Source organism: Canis lupus, chromosome 18, assembly GCF_048164855.1.
Source record: "Canis lupus baileyi chromosome 18, mCanLup2.hap1, whole genome shotgun sequence".
Lineage (NCBI taxonomy): Eukaryota > Metazoa > Chordata > Mammalia > Carnivora > Canidae > Canis > Canis lupus.
Genome location: NC_132855.1, coordinates 25,255,874 through 25,276,555, shown reverse-complemented (window position 1 = coordinate 25,276,555; position 20,682 = coordinate 25,255,874). Strand labels below are relative to the sequence as shown.

The 20,682-nt window shown below is 46.7% G+C and overlaps 2 protein-coding genes across 7 annotated transcripts in view; one reads left to right on the top strand and one right to left on the bottom strand.

Moving 5' to 3' along the window:
* The window catches only part of DNAH11 (dynein axonemal heavy chain 11), a 316,619-nt gene extending 310,244 nt beyond the window's left edge, over positions 1–6,375 (top strand). Inside the window, 4 exon segments of the mRNA XM_072783813.1 lie at positions 16–131; positions 4,413–4,525; positions 4,955–5,095; positions 5,807–6,375. Coding sequence (XP_072639914.1) covers positions 16–131; positions 4,413–4,525; positions 4,955–5,095; positions 5,807–6,054 — 618 coding nt within the window. The 3' untranslated portion in view covers positions 6,055–6,375.
* The window catches only part of CDCA7L (cell division cycle associated 7 like), a 51,072-nt gene continuing 36,108 nt past the window's right edge, over positions 5,719–20,682 (bottom strand). For 3 of the 6 annotated variants that reach the window (XM_072783809.1, XM_072783807.1, XM_072783810.1), the window contains 8 exons: positions 17,952–18,089; positions 13,604–13,978; positions 11,974–12,045; positions 11,688–11,858; positions 9,281–9,406; positions 8,589–8,738; positions 7,581–7,717; positions 5,719–6,846 (listed from right to left, as the gene is read on the bottom strand). In XM_072783809.1, the coding sequence (XP_072639910.1) occupies positions 6,816–6,846; positions 7,581–7,717; positions 8,589–8,738; positions 9,281–9,406; positions 11,688–11,858; positions 11,974–12,045; positions 13,604–13,978; positions 17,952–18,089 (1,200 nt within the window). In that variant the 3' untranslated portion in view covers positions 5,719–6,815. The remainder of the gene's footprint in view (positions 6,847–7,580; positions 7,718–8,588; positions 8,739–9,280; positions 9,407–11,687; positions 11,859–11,973; positions 12,046–13,603; positions 13,979–17,951; positions 18,090–20,682) is intronic. The other 3 variants (XM_072783812.1, XM_072783811.1, XM_072783808.1) reach the window with 2 other exon arrangements.

The window sequence follows — 20,682 nt, the reverse complement described above, 5'->3', positions numbered from 1 at the left end:
TCTTCTCCATGCAAGGGGGAGCTGATGTTATCTCCTGAGATGGAAGCCCAGCAGTCCCAGCTGAGTTACGACACAGTCCCAGACAACTGGAGCAAAGTGGCTTATCCATCTACTTACGGCCTGGCCCAGTGGTAAGCTGCCCCCTTCCTGCTCCCACTGGCCTTTGTCCACCTGGGTGCTGGTTCAGTGTTATTACTATTATGTCAGAACAACTATGAAGATTGTATTCTGGAAGTATACTTGGCCCATAATTGTACAGAGAGTACCACCAGTTTCACTGGATTTTTAGTGTGCTTTCAACACAAAAATCAGTGAAAAGTCAAAGTCAAAGCAAGATTCAAATTCCACCCCTTACTATACTATTTGATCTAGGACAAAATACTTGATCTTCCTAATTTCTCAGTTTATCACCTGGAAACCGTAGGTAATAAAATTCCGTCGTTAAATGGCCATGGGAGGCAACTTGAGTTTGCTTTCATGTCACTTCATATGCTTACTTTCGAAGCTAATGATTACTGATGCCAACTCATAGCTAACTTTTAAAAGATTATACAGTAAAACTGACTGCTTTAGTGTGTAGACTTGAGTGCATGGAGGTGTTCCAAAGCCAGGGATGGAGATTCTCTCTATTCCTGTCTCCTCGTACAGAAATTTTTTATCCTTGCTTTCCTGTCTTTTTTTTCCATGAACCAGAATGCTACTCTGAGCCTTAAACTGGAAGGCTCCATCAGAATTCCAGATGAGGGGCACCTGGCTGGTGCAGTTGTAGAGCATGTGACTCTTGATCTCAGGATTTTGAGTTTGAGGCCCATGTTGGGTGTAGAAATTACTTTCCAAAATAAACTCTTACAAAGAATTTCCAATGACTGTACCTTGGAACTGCCCCCCAGGCAGCCAGGCGTTGGCTGTGTGGGATGTGTACAAACCTAAAAATGGAAGGTGTAATGTGGAAGGGATGCAGATGGCAGCAAATAACCACGGCAGGGAAGAGTGGGTTGAGCTACTCGCTGGATTTCTGTGAATGCTATGGATGTCCAACACCAGATTTTATTATTTCCTATCAAAAATATTCATGTTACACTTAAATTTTATGGTAATGGTAACGTTGGAGTCACTTCCACCATCTTCTTTTGTGCCTTCTAACTTGTGAATTTTTCTTTTATTCCAATATTTTCTGGCTTCTGTCAGTCTAATAGTTTTCTTTTGCCTTTTTAAAAGTAGGCTCCATGCCCACGTGGGGCAGGCTTGAACTCATGACTTTGAGATCAAGACCCACACAAATATCAAGTCAGTTGCCCAACTGAGCCACCCAGGCACCCCTGATAGTTTTCTTTATTCCGTGTTTATCCCTGTATATTTCCTATTATTTTTGTGGAGACACTTTTCATTGTAATCTATACACTTTATTTTTCTAACACAACGTAAAGTCAACACTTTAACATCCCTCTGAACGTCTGCTTCCTCTGGTCTGCCATTGTAATTCAACCTTATTTTAAACCATAGTATTTTTGTTTTGTTTATAGTCCATAATTATTTTCAGTTTAACTACATATATTGATTTCTCCACTCATTGTTACTTTTTATATCTCATTCTGGGCTCCTTTGTTCTGGGCCCTGTTATCTTTTTGCTAAAGGATAAAATATTCAACTTTTCATGTACGTGATGTGGAGTAAACAGCGTTCCTTGTGTCTGAACTTTCTTCACTGTACTCTTGCTCAGTGGTTCACCTATGTATACAATTCTAGGGTAAGAGAGCTTTTCTCTTGGCCTTGAGATTTGGTAACTCCATTGTTTTCTGGCATTTATTAGAGCTGATGAGACTGTTCTTAAATGTACTTGTCAGCCCTTCACAACTAATCTTTCTTTGGGACATTTTTAAGGTATTTCTCTTCACTCTTAATGTTCTGCAATTTTCCTATTGCATTTAGATGTGGACTTTTTTTTTTTTTTAAGATTTTATTTATTCATGAGAGACAGAGAGAGGAAGAGACACAGGCAGAGGGAGAAGCAGGCTCCATGCAGGGAGCCTGATGCAGGACCCAATCCCAGGACTCCAGGATCACGCCCTGGGCTGAAGGCGGTGCTAAACCGCTGAGCCACCCGGGCTGTCCTGAGTGAGGTGTGTGTGTGGACTTTTAAAACAGTCCTTGGGACCGTGTGCAGTTATAAATGTGTAAGTCTGTTGGTTCTACTCCAGAAAATTCTTAGCCCTTATTTCTCCAAATACTGCCTTCCCCCATTGTCTCCACTGTATTTATGTACCTGAAATCTCTTATCAGTCTAGATCTTTCTCTGCTGTATCCTATGTTGATTTCATCGGTATTGGACGGAACTTCATTAGGTCTTCGATTGTTGCTGGTTTTACTGTGCTTGCCCTTGATTTTTGGACAACGGGAAGTTTTAAAAGTCAGTTTTCAAATCCAAGTTCTTTATATCGGGGGGGGGGGGGCAAAGGGGGAACCAGACTTGGTTTTATAAATTCCTGTTTTTACAACTATTATTGCAGTTTCTTAGGAGTTTAAACATATTAAAGTCTTTTGTCCAGATTCCTCTTATTTTTTCTACAGGGTTATCAACCCTCTTGTTCATTGGGTTTGCTGCCAGTTTTTTATGCCATATAATCACTTGTCTTTATACTCAAAATGACAAGCTGGCTGGTTATTAAAAAAAAAAAATTAACCCATTCATTGTTGGGGCCTTTGTAGACAGCATTTTCTGATCAAATGCTGCTGTGGAGGGGTCTGCAGCTAACTTTTAGAAAGGAAAGAAAAAAACTTCATGTTTATTCCTATCTGTGCAGAGGAGTCTGTCTTCAGTTTATATTAAGATATATGCTAGCACTATTTGTGGCCAATTTTTCTTGAAACCGGCTATGTCCCTGATTTTAGAGTCAAATTTGTAATTGAAGAAAACTCAAATTTCCTAGAATTGTGTTCACCTTTTTTTCCATTTCATTTTAAAATACTTTTCTTTAAAAAAAATACTTTTACTTTGAGATCTTCCTACTTAGTGTCCTTTTTTACCTCATCACTTCCAAACCATAATCCCATTGTATTTATATAGCAATCACTTTTTTTTAAGATTTGTTCATGAGACACAGAGAAGCAGAGACATAGGCAGAGGGAGAGAAGCAGGCTCCCTGTCCCTGTGGGTAGTCTGATGAAGGGGGGACTCAATCCCAGGACCACGACCTGAGCTGAAGGCAGACACTCAACCCCTGAACCACCACAGCGTTCCTAGCAATTTTTTAAAAACCTGCTGCAGGGGCACCTGGGTGGCTCAGTCGGTTAGGTGCCTCCCTTCAGCTGTCATGATTCCGGGGTCCTGGAACCGAGCCCCACGACAGGCTCCCTGCTCATCAGGCAGCCTGCTTCTCTCCCTTTCCTCCCTGCTCATGTTCTCTCCTTCTCCCTAATTAATAAAATCTTAAAAAAAAAAAAAAAATTGCAAACTGGCTACAATGTATATTCTCATGGCAACAATTTTAGATAAAAAGTCTTTTCCTCTCCTTGCTTTTCCTGGTCTTCACTTTACCTATCTTCAAGTATGTTTTCCCTAAACCAGCTATTTGAAAGAATATAACTGGGGCAGGATAAGGGGCCATGTTCTAAGACAGCAGGAATTTCCCTCATGGTGACCTATCCCCCCTACTACTTCTGTAATCCAAACCAGGTCCCAGAACACTTCAGAGCTAGCCTGTGTGGCTCTCCCCTCTGGAGAACTGCCTGCTGGCTCTGATCTTCGGGCCTGTCCTCCACCTCCTACCCCTGCTCCATCTTCCCACTCTTTCTGGCAGCCCTCAATTCTATATTTCAAGGGTTGTCATTTCTGATTTTATCAAAGAGGTTCATCTCCTTGTAGCCTCTGGGAGTTGGCTTCCTCTCTTGCGTAGCTGTTGTGCTGATGAGTTCAGAACTTGGGTAAAAACAGCACTTTCTCAAAAGCAGGCATGCCCAGGCTGGGAGGTGCTGTATCTCATTACCTTTCTCTCCCCATACCCCCCCCTCCGGTGACCATGTACACGGGAAGATCATGGTCGCAGCTGCACCACCCCTGCCCTCCCCGACACCCTTCCTTTCCCCTCCCCTCCCCGTCCTCACTCAGCACTGGAGCCTGTCAGCTGGATCATACACAGATCACCTGTGTGTGATCACCAACCAGCACTAGGGAGTATCTAAGGATCGCTGAATTAAGTAGAAATGAATTTTCCACATTCCTGTGTTTCTTGTCCCTGATAGGAACAAGGTCCCTGTTCCTTTTTTCAACAGGAAAAAAAAAATCTAATTTTAAAGGGACAGTGTTCTGTAAGATTTTTGTGGTTATCAGTCCCCTAAGTCTACCTCCTCTTATAGGAAAACTCCTCTATTACTAAAAAGCACGTTTTTGTCTCTCCCTACCTTCTGTTGACCAGGTTTAATGACCTCCTTCTGCGATGCCGGGAACTCGAAACATGGACACACGATCTTGCCCTCCCGGCTGTGGTGTGGCTTTCTGGCTTCTTCAACCCTCAGTCCTTCCTAACAGGTAAGGGCTGCTGGCCCCCTCCTCGCCTGCTCTGCTCCCCAGCACACAGGTCGTGGCCAGTACAGAAGGGGAGAAGAGAGGAAGTCCCATTCCAGGCACGACAGCCATGTGAGGTGGCATGTAGTTCACTCTCCACCCAGGGCCACGTGGCCTCTCCCCCAGCGGCCCCACTCTGCCTCAACAGTGCAAAAGCAGACACCAAGTGACCTAATGGGCATAGCTGTTCCAGTCAAACTCCTTTTACAAGAGCAGGGAGGGGGTCCTGCAGGCCTGAGCTGGCCACAGTCTAATGCAGACATCTGCAGATGCCCACAAACTGGAACCACACCGTGGGACCAGAGCAGGCCCGGCTAGACAGCCAGCTTCCTATCAGCTGCTGCGAACCTTTGTACCACCTTCATGCTATGCCTGATCCTTCTCCTCCCACAGCAATCATGCAGACCATGGCTCGAAAAAATGAATGGCCACTGGATAAAATGTGCCTGACTGTTGATGTAACCAAAAAAACAAAGGAAGATTATGGCCATCCTCCACGGGAAGGGGCTTATCTCCACGGGTTCCTCCTGGAAGGTAAGATACCATGAGGAGCACATGTACAGGTTATTAAAGACCTTTCTTAAGTTCGGGTAGGTATTTGCCCTTTGTTTACTCGTCAGTGTTCACTTACATCTAGTGGTTATTTGCCTTGTTTCCAGTGTCAAAAAACTGTATCCCAGGCTGTGATCAACATCAGCCAAATTTTAAGGCATTTAGGGTGATGGCTGTCACTTCAACCTGCATCTATATCTAATGTTAAATTACCCTGTGGTATTAAGACCTACGCTGAATTTATTCAAAATCTTATTAAAAACTGTAACTTCACTGCTATTTTACTCTAAGACTTCTGTAAGTCATTAACAGTGAATCTCCAAGGGTGGGAGTTAGGAGAGAATGTACTGGATTAGAGACTACTTCTACAGCTGAAGAAGTCAGAGTCCCATTATTTTTTTAAGGGAGGACAAATGCATTTGCTTCATTGTGCCCGGAGTCTTACACCTTTTGAATTCAAATTAGTTGATTTCTCAAAGGAAAGTTTAGGTGTAGAGCAGTGAGCTCTGCCTCCAGCATTTCTATGGCACCTGGGGAGCAGCTGTCTTAACCTCCCGTACGGGTAAGAAAGCCCCTGACAAGCAGTAACGTGACAAAACCAAACATTTCAAAACCAAACATTTATTGCCTCCAACAGTTAGAGGAGCAGCACCAACATGCCACACTATTGCAACCCTTGTGTTTTTGCCATAGGTGCCAGATGGGACACACAGTCGGGAACCATTGCTGAAGCCTGCCTCAAGGAGGTCACCTCTGTGATGCCAGTCATCTTTGCAAAAGCCATACCCGTGGACAGACAAGAAACCAAACACACATACGAATGCCCTGTGTATAAAACCAAAATGAGGGGCTCTAATTATGTGTGGACCTTCAGGTTGAAGAGCCAAGACAAGACAGCCAAATGGGTCCTGGCAGGTGTGGCTCTGCTTCTAGAAGCATGAAATGGCCCCTCCAGCCTGAACAGTGAGGATTTTAACTGGCATCTGCGCACATTAATTTGTTCTACTGAAAGCCCTAAGACATCCTCCCACTTATGTAACATTTGCATTAAACACTAAAGTCTCCCCATCAGTTAAGCAGGATTTTAGTTCTTGCAGACATTAAAATCTTTTTAAATTAAAAAATCTTGAAGCCGCTGACCTCAGGCAGCAGGTGAATCCTGAATGAAGGGGCAGTGCTCCAAGGCCTCCAGTGTCGGGAACGGGACAGTCCACTTTGTGTTCATTCAAGTTTTAATAAAAATAAAACTCTAGTACTCTCAAGATCTATGATTAATTGCACTTCGTAATTTAGCAGAACATTCTTTAACAAATTCCAATGGCCCAGAGAACTGTGGTCACTGACTGGGAACTAAAGATCAAGGCCACATAGATCAACAGTGTCAAAGGCAAGAGCTGCTTATACAGTGTCTTCTCTGGAACTTACCTGGACTTTAACTCCACCCCATTTAAACTTTTTCATCATATGCAGATGCTTTTAAACCATTCAATATACATAGGGGCCTATGGCTACATGTATAGAGATTGCTCTGCTGTGCCATCTTCCTGAGAGATCTTTTTAAGTATATAAACAACCTTAAAAAAATAGCATTTAGATCTACAAAATATCTGTATAAAAACACAACTGTAAAAAATCTTAGGCACAAGTGGTATGGCATGTCCTGCTGGCATATGCTGTACAGTGAGGTGGCTGGTTCTTTCTCCTAATTGTCTTCCACCAGCTGCTTCTGTAAACTGAGAACGAGAGGGGAGGGGGGCTTTAGTGTGATGAGGACGGAGGCCAAAAAAACAAAGCTGCACTCTAGGTTCCCCACCTCCACGTGTGGAGTAAAGAGCCAAACCTGGATCCTCTGGTGCAAGGTCTGTCCCGACCCATCCCGCTTCAGTGAGCCAGGCCCCAGGAGCCATGCGCCTCACTCCCGCATCCCACAACCGGGCCATGGAGTTCAGTGCTGTAGCCTCAGCCCCAGAAGCTCATCATGCGTCCTAAGAGCACAGTGCCCCTGCCTCTCTACTCAGCCTTCACAGGATCTGCTGCATCCTGTTTTACACAATGAGGGGGAATGTGGGAGGGGTAGTGCCAAGCAGCAAATGCTAGCAAAGGAGGGAATGTCCCAATAGGGAAGGTAACGGTCCTGAGCTGCTCCCACACGAGCAGACACAGAATGGACAGCACTCCAGAGAGTTTTAGAAACATCTGCGGGGCCCTGGGTGGCTCAGTCAGTGAAGTGTCTGCCTACGGCTCAGGTCATGATCTCGGGGTCCTGGGGTGGAGCCCTGCGTCCGGCTCCCTGCTCACTGGGGAGTTGGCTTCTCTCTCTCCCCTTCCCCCATCTTGTGCTTGTGCACTCTCTCTCTCAAATAAATCAGTAAAATCTTCTGCAACATAGCAGCCACTCCCTGCCTCCACAGTCTCCCTGCTGGGGCTGGGGCTGGCTCAAGGCCTCTTTCTGGTTTGTGAGACTTACCTCTCCAGGTACTCCTTCACGTTATTATAACCATAAAACTTGGCCAGGTGAATGAGGATCCCCGTGGCACAGCGGCCGTCACGCTTCCGACAGTAACTGCAGTTGCAGATCCCACGGCAGGGAGGGCACATCCAATCCTGGAAGAGCAAGTTCCCCCGTGACCTCCGGGCCCCAACCTGGCTCCTGCAGCCTCTCCTCCAGCCTCGAGTCCCGTGTCCCTTCCAGTAGATGGCACAGGGTGACCCAGCGTGTCTCCTCCCTCCACATTTCAAAGGCCCAGAAAGGCTGACCACCGGGGTCCCACATGTGCAGAAACCCAGAAAATTATAGACACTTCATCAAAATCTGTGGAGAATTTCTGGAATATAAAAGAACAATGAGGCTCTTCTACTTCCTAAACCACTACCTGAGTATATATTCGTCCGCAAACTGGGGACAGTGTATTTACCCCCTGCTGTGAAAGAGGCCATACAGCGCAGGGGTCACCTAAGGACACAGGCTCTGGAGCCAGTCTGCCCAGGTTCAAGCGCATATATGCTAAGCATACTATTTTCTCATTTTACAGAGGGAACTAAAGAACAGGGAGGTTATATACCTACTTTATAAGGTTGGATTAGTAACAACTGAAACGAAGTTAACTGTATGAATAGAGAAAAATCTTAGTCCAAGGCCAGGCACACTGAAAGCCCCCTACTGGGTGACACACCTGCCCCTGGCCTGGCCCGAGGTAACCACACCACTGGAAGAAAGGCACACAGGTCCACCTTCCAAACCAGAACTGTAAGAAAATATGGCTCTGACCCTGGAAAATGCAATCATCTCTTCTGCCCTACCGGTCAGCTTGCTCTCTTTCCAGAAGGAAACTGCAGTTTTCATTTCCTCTAGAGTGCTGAAGGGTACACAGAGCTCTGCAGTTACAGGTCCCCGAGCAAGGGCCCAGGGAGCCTCACGGTCAACCCGCTTCCCTTTGCCAGTACAAGCCATGACAAATGCAAACACTGTTCCTACCGGGTCCAGCAGCGCAGATCTCACATCCTCCCCATAGCGATTCCGCAGGCATGGCCCACAAAACTGTCCTCGCACCCCACCACAGCCCTGGTTCCGACACACCGTCTTGGTGTCAATGGTCTTCTGCCTACACTGGTGGCAGGTGTTGCCCTGGGGAAGGAAGGCGGTGGGGGTGAACATGGGATTTATGGGGGGGGTTACCCACAAGGCCACGTGCTGCCACTACTACCCTAATAGGACACTGTTTTACCTAAAAAATGAGGCATGATACCACAAAACCTCCCTCCAAATCATGTTTAAAAAAATTTAAACCCATTTCCTACTGACCAAAGATGCTGTCAACCTTTAGTTCCTGTATTAATCAAAAAGCATACACAAACCCCACAGTATGTTTTTTCACTGTTCAAAACTGAAATGCCATATAAATATTTAAAACGTTACTATTATAAATATGCTTTTCCAAATCATACTCCTGCCTTCCCACAGATCACATGCATCCCCTGAAGAGAACTTTCCTGAAGAGAATTCCTGCAGGAAGCTGACTTCCCCTTCCCGGTTACAGCTGACCCGCCCTTTCAGAGGGGAGGAGGCCTGAGGGTATAAGCCCAGGTACAGCTTAAAGACCATGCAGGATTTCAAACAACAAAGATGAGAATCACAATCATGCAAATGACTCATCATATGTAATTTACCAGAACTTTATCATAGATCTTATCTCGAACAGTTATGGCAACATTTTCTAGGTCCTCTTCAGTGATATCCTCCACTGGCCGAAAAGAGGAGATTCGGTGACGCCGTCTGTGCCCCTGGCATTTCCCCTGCAAAATGAGCCAAAGCCAAAGCATAAGCTATTTTCAGTAGCTAAAAAACACCTATAAAGATTTCACACTCTTGGGATGCCTGGGTGGTTAAGCATCTGCCGTCAGCTCTGGTCATGACCCTGGAGTCCTGGGATCGAGCCCCATATCAGGTGCTCTGCTCAACAGGGAGCCTGCTTCTCCCTCACCCCCTCCCCCTGTTCATGTTCTTTTGCTCTCCTACTCAAATAAGTAAAATCTTTTTTAAAAAAAAATCACAACATAGATCAATGGAACAGAACAGAGAATCCAAAAGTGGACCCTCAACTTTATGTTCAACTAATATTCGACAAAGGAGGAAAGACTATCCACTGGAAGAAAGACAGTCTCTTCAATAAATGGTGCTGGGAAAATTGGACATCCACATGCAGAAGAATGAAACTAGACCACTCTCTTGCACCATACACAAAGATAAACTCAAAATGGATGAAAGATCTAAATGCGAGACAAGATTCCATCAAAATCCTAGAGGAGAACACAGGCAACACCCTTTTTGAACTCGGCCACAGTAACTTCTCGCAAGATACATCCACGAAGGCAAAAGAAACAAAAGCAAAAATGAACTACTGGGACTTCATCAAGATAAGAAGCTTTTGCACAGCAAAGGATACAGTCAACAAAACTAAAAGACAACCTACAGAATGGGGGAAGATATTTGCAAATGACGTATCAGATAAAGGGCTAGTTTCCAAGATCTATAAAGAACTTATTAAACTCAACACCAAAGAAACAAACAATCCAATCATGAAATGGGCAAAAGACATGAAGAGAAATCTCACAGAGAAAGACAAGACATGGCCAACATGCACATGAGAAAATGCTCTGCATCACTTGCCATCAGGGAAATACAAATCAAAACCAAAATGAGATCCCACCTCACACCAGTGAGAATGGGGAAAATTAACAGGGCAGGGAACCACAAATGTTGGAGAGGATGCGGAGAAAGGGGAACCCTCTTGCACTGTTGGTGGGAATGTGAACTGGTGCAGCCACTCTGGAAAACTGTGTGGAGGTTCCTCAGAGTTAAAAATAGACCTGCCCTACGACCCAGCAATTGCACTGCTGGGGATTTACCCCAAAGATACAGATGCAATGAAACGCCGGGACACCTGCACCCCGATGTTTATAGCAGCAATGTCCACAATAGCCAAACTGTGGAAGGAGCCTCGGTGTCCATCGAAAGATGAATGGATAAAGATGTGGTTTATGTATACAATGGAATATTCCTCAGCCATTAGAAACGACAAATACCCACCATTTGCTTTGACGTGGATGGAACGGGAGGGTATTATGCTGAGTGAAATAAGTCAATTGGAGAAGGACAAACATTACATGGTCTCATTCATTTGGAGAATATAAAAAAAATAGTGACAGGGAATAAAGGGGAAAGGAGAAAAAGTGAGTGGGAAATATCAGAAAGGGAGACAGAACATGAGAGACTCCTAACTCTGGGAAACGAACTAGGGGTGGGGGAAGGGGAGGTGGGCGGGGAGGGGGGTGACTGGGTGACAGGCACTGAGGGGGGCACTTGATGGGATGAGCACCGGGTGTTATTCTATATGTTGGCAAACTGAACACCAATAAAAAATAAATTTACAAAAAAAAAAGAAAACCCACAGTCTCAGAGCTCTAGTACCATTAATGTTAACCACGGCTCTCTTCTATTTCTTGAGAATCAATCATTTACGGAGCCTCCTGCCACAGACACGGAGCCAACTTCCTTCATGGCAAGGTGATACAACAATACAGGAGCAGCTAGGTTTTTACCTGCCCCATTAACGGGCACCAACTCTAAACTCTGTGAGGACAGGAAAAGGAGCCACAATGAATGGCCAAACCTGCAAATGGGAAGAACCTAGTTTCTCCCTCCAGACTCTGAAGGCACTTAAAACGCCCCATTCCTAAAACTGAAAGGCAAGGAGCAATCACTGCCCTTTCCCACAAGGCAAATCACGAGGCCCTCGGACGCCACCGACAGGCCCTTATTGCCTCCCTCAAAGATTAAGCTGAGGGTCCTAACTCTGAGCAGCTCCTCTGCTCAAACTGAGGTAAAGGAGTCTCTCCAGCCTATAGCTTAGATGGGGGGAAGGGAGGGTTCTTCCTGGAGTGTGGCCCTGGGAACACGAGCACCACCAGCACCACCATCAGCAGCATCACTGCTCAGCTGCTCCAGACATACCAGGTCAGGACCTCAGTGTGGCCTTAGACAAAGCATAATATGTTCACTGTGCTCAGAAAATACCCCACTAATTGTCTTCCTCCTCCTGAAGCTGTAAAACTCTTCTGCAAATTTGGCTGCTGAGACGGTGAAGTTCTCCAGGGCAAACTTCTCGGGTGGCCGTGCGCTGCGGGTCGGGTTTGTGCGTCGCGTGATCTGTCCCTCTGAGAAGGCCCGCCTCGCTGTTCTCTTCTTCTGAAAGTCAGAGCACAGACATACGCAACTGGGTGCTTCCTGGAACAAAAGCCATCTGGCGACAGATTACGTCCAGCAGCCTCGGGATAAAGAATTATAAAGGCATTCTACTTACAGAAGCTGAGTTCGGGGTTCGTACCGGGAAGAAATCTGGCATTGAGTTCAGTTCTGCCAGTAACTGGGCGAGCTGCAGTTCAGAACAGAAGAAGGACCGACATCAATATGCCTCATTCATCTAACACCTCGTAACACGTCTTCAGTTTTGCCAACATGAGAAACTTGACTAAAGTAGTTCATGTAAGATCGCAACAGTTGTTTTATTTTTAACCTCATCTGTAAAGATTGTTATCTCCAGGGGTGAGAGGCTACTATCATCATTCATGGGAATAAAATCTATGCACGTTCCTTACATATAAAGATCGTATCATAAGATGAATGGGTCCTTGGAATGATGAGGCTGGCTGCATGAGGCTGGAATTCTGACGGGGCCATTAATTAGCAGTGTGACCCCAAAACAGATCATGGTGCACACCGAGATCAAGTTTCATCATGTTCAAAACAAAAGGTTCAACTAGATTGTTCTGACAGTTATTTAGAGCTCCAAAGAAACTGTTTATGTTGATTCATTTCTCATTAACAAAAATAATTTATGGAAATGTTCCCAAATAAACACCTAAGAATACCAACTAACAGGCATTAATACGCCAATGAAGATTTTTTTTTTAAGATTTTATTTATTCATGAGAGAAAGAGAGAGAGAGAGAAAGAGAGAGAGAGAGAGAGAGGCAGAGGGAGAAGCAGGCTTCATCCAGGGGGCCCGACGTGGGACTTGATCCCGGGTCTCCGGGACCACACCCTGGGCTGAAGGCGGCGCTAAACTGCTGAGCGACCCGGGCTGCCCCAATGAGGATTCTTTTTAATTTTAGAGTTATACAGACGTGTGTCACTCAAAACTCATGAACATAGTTATTTTAAAGATGAGACACAGTGCTAAAAATTTCCCTTTGCTAATAACCATAAATATGCCTTAGGGTGAATTTTCACTCAAAAGTGAAGCTTTTTATGTTCTTATTAGACATAGAAGAATACACACACACTATCATATTGTGCTTTTTAAAAAGAAAGTATTAAAAATCTACCAAAATGCTAACAGTGACTGAGTGGTAGAATTAATTCTGCATATGCAAAATTAGGAAGCAAATATGTTACTGAACAAATACAGAAAAACCAAATACACATGACAAAGGTTTCCCCTTTACTGCCATTCATCCTAGCAAAGATGGGTTACTGTGGCTGAAAACCACTCAGTTTAGTACCTAGGCCTCTCTCATTCTCCCGTATGACGTCCTGAAGCCCCAGCACACACTGCGGTTCTTAAGTGGCTTCTCGACTCCCTGTGTACACTTGGCTCCTCCCTGCTGGGAACCGGCCAGCGGTCCCGGCCTCTGCTCTCCGACACCACCACTATTTAGAACTTCTCTTCATAGCAAACGGTAAGCAGCATGAGTTCACGGCACCAGGAAGCGGAGCTAAAAGTGGTCCTGGGGAGTCGCTTTCTGATCCCGAACCAGAGCCGACCAGCTAATAACTGGTTGGGGTCCAGAACACAGAAAAGGACACCCGATGCCCAGAGCACATTTCCCGAAAGATGCGAGGGCAGCCGCTCTGGGGGCGGTTATGTGAGCCTCAGGAGCCACTGTTCAGTGCCCGCACCCAGCGCCCGGACTGCCCGCCCACGGCCTTACCATGGCTTTGTTCTCCTTGATGTTCATGGTCCTTTTCAGCAGAGCATCCGAGCCCTCCTGAGCCTCATCCCTGGAGTCGTCCTCAGACTCTGAGACCGAATCTTCCCTTTCCTTCCCCTTTCTGCAGCTTCTCTTTCTTCCAAGAATTGCTTTTTTATTGTCCTGTAAGCGTGTGCTAGAAAACAGTGGCTCCGAGGAACTGTCATCTGACTTTTTCGTCAGTTTCTTGGTGGGGAACTGAAAGGCGACTCGAAGACCAATGCTGCTTCTCCTCGGCCTCCTCCTTCTGGGTGTAGCCTTCTCTCCTTCATCCTCTTCCTCTTCTTCACTCACCAAAGACTCCTTACCAGCATCACTCAAATCTGACTCCACGAGCTAACAAAAGGAGAGAAAAGGAGAAAGACTAGAAACAATGTTTCCTAACAGACCTTCAAAAACACCTTACTTAAAAGCACTCTGGGGGCACCTGGGTGGCTCGGTGGTTGAGCACCTGCCTTTGGCTCAGGTCGTGATCCCAGGGTCCTGGGCTCGAATCCCGCCATCAGGCTCCCCCAAAAATAATAAATCTTTTTTTTTTAAAGCACTCTGACATTATTGTAGAGAAAAAATGAGAAGAAAGCTCCTCTTTCCTATTCTGAGTTCCCACCGAACTCTTCAGTTAGGCGCTCGGGTGTCTGCGGGTGAATCCGGTCCAAGAGCCGCTGCCTCCCGCGGCCCGGTGCCCCGGCCACGACCACCGGCGGCGGCTCCTAGGAGCGCGGGCTGGACGCGGGGCGCCGACAAAGCAGGGCTCCCCCGTGGGCCGGCCACGTATTATGGGGAAGAGCCAAAGAAAAGGGAATGCATGGCCTTAGAGTTATCTTCAAATACAAATGGAGTGCTGAGGGGGGAAAAATACTGACCATACTGCCCCGAAGAACAGGAAGAGGATTCATGGGCAGGAGGGACAGGAGGGACAGGAGAGCCGACTTCACCTCAGTGAAGTGACAGGAGAGCAAGCAGAGGACTGGCCATCGGCGTCAGTGGGGGAAACTCCTCCCAGGACATGCTGGGTCCTCACTCCCAGGGATATCCCTTCCCTTTTCTGCAACCCGCAGAGCCGCGGGGTGAAATCAAGGCCGACAGCTCTTGGGCTGTTGTGAAGCACCTGTTCAGGCAGCCCAGAAAATTCTTGCCCTGAATTTTCTAATTCTGCTTGGTACAGGTTGCTGGCACTAAAACGGAACCCAGCCTTACACGTGAGACACAGAACATAAGGCAATGGCAGGGTGGGGACATTACCCAGGTGATGAGGGGGTGACATCTCAGATGTGAGGGGACGCTTAGCAATGGCAGAGCTGGGCTTGAACATTGAGATCAAGGCCACCTCCTGCGCATCTTTCCTTTACTACATGCTGGGAAGTTTAGTCTGAGACCCTCTGTCAGGGATTCTGGACAACAGGGCTGCTCTGAGGAGAACAAGGAATAGCCCACGATGGGCCCAGGACTGAGGTAAAGGACTCAGCTGCCCCCTCCGTGAATTCGCCCCCCGAATTCTAGCTTGACTCAAGTTAAAAGTAAGGCAGAGGAGGGGCGCCCGGCTGGCTCGGTTGGTGGAGTGTGCAACTCTTAATCTCAGGGTTGTGAGTTCAAGCCCCACATTGGGCATGGAACCTACTTTAAAAGAAAAAAATTCTTTTTTATAAAATTTTATTTATTCATTCATGAGAGAGACAGAGAGAGAGGCAGATACACAGGCAGAGGGAGAAGTAGGCTCCCTGCGGGAAGCCCAATGCAAGACTTGATCCCAGGACCCCGGGATCACAACCTGAGCCATAGGCAGAGGCTCAACCACTGAGTCACCCAGGTGCCCCAAGAAAATTTATTTTTAAAAATATATTGAGGCACCTGGGTGGCTCAGTCGGTTGAGCATCTGACTCTTGATCTCAGCTCAGATCCTGATCTCAGAGCCCTAAGTTCAAACCTTCTGTTGGGCTCCACGCTGGGCTGGAGCCTACGTAAGAAAGAAAAGAAAGGAAAGGAAAGGAAAAAGGAAAGGAAAAGAAAAGGGAGAAAAACAAAACCCTTCATGTAACTACCAAACCTTGGTGTATATATAAATCCACAACAAGCTAAGTGGAGAAGACTATAGCGTTATTGATTTATCCTTTTGTTTGTTTTTTAGTATCCTGAACTTTCTACACTGGTAGCTTTGGAATGCAAAACGATGGGACTGGAGGAATCCAATTTCAGAAAGTGTTGGAGAACTTCAGAGGAATTCTCTCTCAAATTGGTTTTATTTATCTTCATCATCCCCTAACCCGTATCTCTTTCCTAAGGACTCTCTGAAGGACTACAGTAGGTGAGAGCAAATATAAAGACGGGAGGCAAAGAACTCAAGGGCCGCACCACTGCTGTGGTAGCCTCATGTGTGGCTAGACCACCAGACACCAAGTGACATCCTAGTATCAGAAAAGGCAGTCTCCTCTGCCTTCACTAGGGTGAGCAGGAGGCTGGGGAGGCAGGCAATAATGCTTATTTGTCCACTGAATTTTAAAATAAAATCTGCAGGGGATCCCTGGGTGGCCCAGTGGTTGAGCGCCCGCCTTCGGCCCCGGGTGTGATCCTGGAGACCCGGAATCGAGTCCCACGCCGGGCTCCCGGTGCATGGAGCCTGCTTCTCCCTCTGCCTGTGGCTCTGCTTCTCTATCTCTCTCTGTCTCTCATGAATAAATGAATAAAATCTTTAAAATAAATAAATAAATAAAATCTGCAGGTGGACCTGCCCAAAGATATGAGTGACAGTAGTCAGCATGTCCCAATTCATACCCTAAATATACAGAACATTAAAAAAAAAAATTCTGGAGTAGTCTTCACTGTGCTAGAAACACGGATCCTTTGAATACCCTGAGATCACTTAGCTAACAATCAGAAGATAAATAAGTCACTAGGAGTAGAAGATACCCATTAAGGATTTGGAAGGATTTTAGTGCTTTGCTGGCAAGGAAAACTGTGGAGCCCGGCTGGCAAGAACACATCAACGGCCTTACAAGCAGCTTCAGTAAAGAAAGCCAAAGGAGGGCTGGGGCCTGTAGGTTGGCAGAGCTCTGTGTTGCTATTCCCGGGGGGATCAACATCAAACAAGGCAGCCTACCATTAGGGCTTTCAGGCCTAAGCTCCCCACCCTGCCACCCTAGGAAAAGGTGAGGAACAAAGCAAACCTACTAGTTACAGCTTATTTAGATTTCCATACAAGTTCCACACCAGACGGGGTTCCTCCTTAGGAGCTTCTGAACGTGAAGAGGTTTAACCTCTATCCTTTATCCTGATACCCAAGAAGGAGATGGTGGACTGATTTGGGGGGATAAATGTGTGCTATTTTTCAGTTAGTATAAAATACTTCTATGCCTGGGGAAAACAACCCAAAGGCTGTTCTTTAAAGTTACGCGGAGATTCAAATACTAGTTGGCAGCACAGAAGCCTAAATCTATGCAGTGAAGGAAGAAATCCCCAGTCTCCCGAAAGGCAAGTGCTGAGAGCACATTTCCCTCAGGAATCTGACATGGCCAGGCCATCTTTATCATTTAAAGAGCTTTTCTTTTCTTTTCTTTTTTCTTTTTTTTTCTTTTCTTTCCTTCCTTCCTTCCTTTCCTTTCTTTCCTTTCTTCCTTTTCTCTTTCTTTCTTTCTTTTTTTAAAGATTTTATTTATTTATTCATGAAAGACACACACAGAGAGAGGCAGAGACACAGGCAGAGGGAGAAGCAGGCTCCATGCAGGGAGCCCAATGTGGGACTCGATCCCGGAACTCCAGGATCACACCCTGGGCCGAAGGTGGCGCTAAACCGCTGAGCCACCTGGGCTGCCCTAAAAAGCATTTCTGCATCCAGATCAAGAACACACAGGGAAAACTCTTTGTACCACAGCTCAGTTTGGGCCAAATTAACTCCACACTTAAGAACATGACTTTGCACACAAGAAAGGACTTGTAAGAACTTGCTACTCCTAGACAGACGGTCCTCTTTTCAGATAAAAGATGTTTAAGAAAAAAAAAAAAAAAAGATGTCTAAGAAAGCCTGAAATAAATTCTTTCACGAGGACAATTAAGGGACACCTGAGACATGCGCCCACCCCGGGAACTCGAAGGTACCAGGGAAAGACAAGTGGACTTCCTCTAGGAGTACGATGGACTGGGGGACCAGGGATTAGCCTAGACTAGCATTTCTCAATCTCGGTAACCGGCTTCTAAGACACACACACGTAAGAAAAAGTCATTGGTTTGGGACGTGACTCCCTCCGAGTGAAACTACAATTCAGGAGCAGGACTGAAAACAGGAGAACCCGCACTCTCCCACGTTGAGGATTATTACCATCACTTCTGGGTTACTATTTCCATTCAGCTCATTCTGTGTAAATCCTTCAAACTCTTCCATCTCTGAGTCCGTGTCCTCTATAAAAATCCTTCGCAGCTCTTCCGTGAAGTATTTGGAACGGAAACGCACATCTTGCTGCATTAAAAACACGCAAACATCATAAAGGAAGAAGACAGAGGCTTCCGGGGGGCGAGGGGGCAGGGAAGGGCTGTTGAACGGGCAGCGTCTGTTCGAGGTGGGGGAGCACCCTGGGTGACGGGGACCCCGCGCGCGAGCTCAGCGCCACCTGGCAGCTTGCCCGCAAGAGCCTGGCGCTCGCTCGCACTTACCAGAGGGTGAAACGGTCAATTGTAGGTTATGTGTATTTTACCCCAGTGCACACACGCGCGCACACACACGTTCCTCTACAGATTAGGGAAACAGAACTGAACAATCTGAGACGATCAACTGCACCACTTCCAAATGTCAGAACGGCCCAGGCTGAGCCAGCTACTTTGCTGCCTTGTGGGGGCGGGGGAGAGTGGGCTCCATTTCTCCTGCCAGGGCCCCCGGGGAAGGTCGGGCACAGCACGGATCCCGATCCCGATCCCGAGCGAGGCTCCCTGCCACGCGCTGGCCTGTCCTCCGCGCACCTGTCCAAGGCCGACTCCCCCGCGTCGGGAGCGCACCTGCCTGGCTCTCTGCGGGAAGGGGCCGGAGCCCTCCCCGGCCCTCCCCGGCCCCCGGGACAGCCTCTCCTGCCTCTCCTGTGCGAGGCCAGCAGCCCCCACCAGGTAGCCAGTGAGCAGGAGGAAAGACGTGCCAGGACCCTTAAAAAAGAAAGACATTTTCAAAGGACTTTGTCTTTTGAACCCAGAGAAGGAAAGAAACCGGGGCTCCGTAAATGGCACTCCGGGAAGAAAGGAGGGGACGGACAGACCTGCGGTGTGGGAAGGAGACGCACAGACCAGCCTCCTCCAAGCTGGCAACCAGGGCTGGAGTCCGTGTCCCCAGTTGCCTCTGACGCCTCTTCCTCCCACACCCGATATAGCAATGACCCCCCATCACACCACATTTGGTTGGGGAATCTTTATCTCCCCCACTGCCTCTCCCTGACTTTAATTATATACTTCTTCAAGCTCAGATCATCTCTGGAGAAAAACAGATATAATAGATGAGTGGGAAAATTTACAGGGGGATAGAGGAAGAAATGCCTATATCCAGCATTTTCTTAAGCTTAAATGTCTCCTATGAATTATTATGGGTAATTGGAGTGAGTGTGCTTGGAGCTAAATTACTTTGTCCCTTTGTTGATAGCTGTGGTGCAGCTGCTTGGAAAAAAAAAAAATACAAACAGAAAAGAGAAGTTTCCTTAAAGTGAAATTCAAATTGTGTTTAAGGAAGACCAAAGTCAACGTTGTTGCATACTCCATACAAGTTTGTGCAGCTCCTCTTGGCTGCTTAACACGGACTGTGAATGTGTGGGGTCGGGGTGGGGAAGCAACAGGCCTGGGGTTTATTTTTGTAAGGAAGACTGGTGCACAGCTGGCTGCCGCAGAAACCCACCATGAAGCTGCTAGCTCCACCAGCAGGAAACATCTGGCTCACAGAGCCCAGAGCCGGTCTCTACAAGTGGGTTTAGAGCAATGGGGGTCTACGTGTACATTTCCTCATATACCCATTGTCCCTGCCTAGGGCCCAGAGAGAACAAGTCACCTCTTAGAGCAGCAAGTTCTAACCGTCCAGTCCTCTCTGGCTCTCTTTTCCCTTTGAAAAGCTTCACAGGGAAATAAATGGTCAGGCTGAGAGAAATCAATATCTTTGGTGACCAGATAGAACACAAAAACAACTTAGCCACAGTCCTAAACCAAGGCCCCTGCTTTTCCTCTCCTTATTCCACAAGATATAAGAACTGAGCCTGGGCGGCTCAATCAGTTAAGCGTCGGACTCCTCATGTTAGCTCAGGTCTTGATCTCAGGGTTAGGAGTTCAAGCCCCACTGCGGGCTCCACACTACATATGGAACCTCCTTGAAAAAAATGAAAAATAAAAAAATAAACTAGCACAAAAAACCATGCTTACTGTGAGTCTTTATAAAGCAAAGTATCTATTCCACAGTCTCACTGCAATCTTGGTTACAACACTCACATAGCTCTTTGCTCTCCAGAATTTGCTATCCTTTCAAATCAATACCAGGCAGTATGTTCTGGACCTTGATCGCCTATATCTATCTACCATGATCAAGAATGTAAGACATTTTCAAAGGACTTTCTGTCTTTTGAACAGAAAAGTGGTTAAAAGAGTGGTTACACTTTTTATTTGGAAGCTCATGTGACGTGAAGGAACAGACAGGAAAATGATGGTGAGCTAAAAAGAGTGAGACAAGCATCCCACCTCAATTCCACCCCATGGGTACTCATTTACCAGTGGGAGCTGAGCATATGGAACATGGGGAAAGGAAAACACGAGTAAGCAGTCCAGCCCAAGAATGCTAGAAAGCATTGTTCAAGTATGAGGCGCCTCCCATTGAGGAGGTAACAGGTTAGCGGGGCAGTGGGACAGGTCCACAGTAACCACAGTCAGGATCTTCGTTCTAAGGGAGATGCAAGCAAGATGGCATATGGAAAGAAGGAAAGAGGGGATCCCTGGGTGGCTCAGTGGTTTAGTGCCTGCCTTCGGCCTGGGGCGTGATCCTGGAGTCCCGGGATCGAGTCCCACATCGGGCTGCCTGCATGGGGCCTACTTCTCCT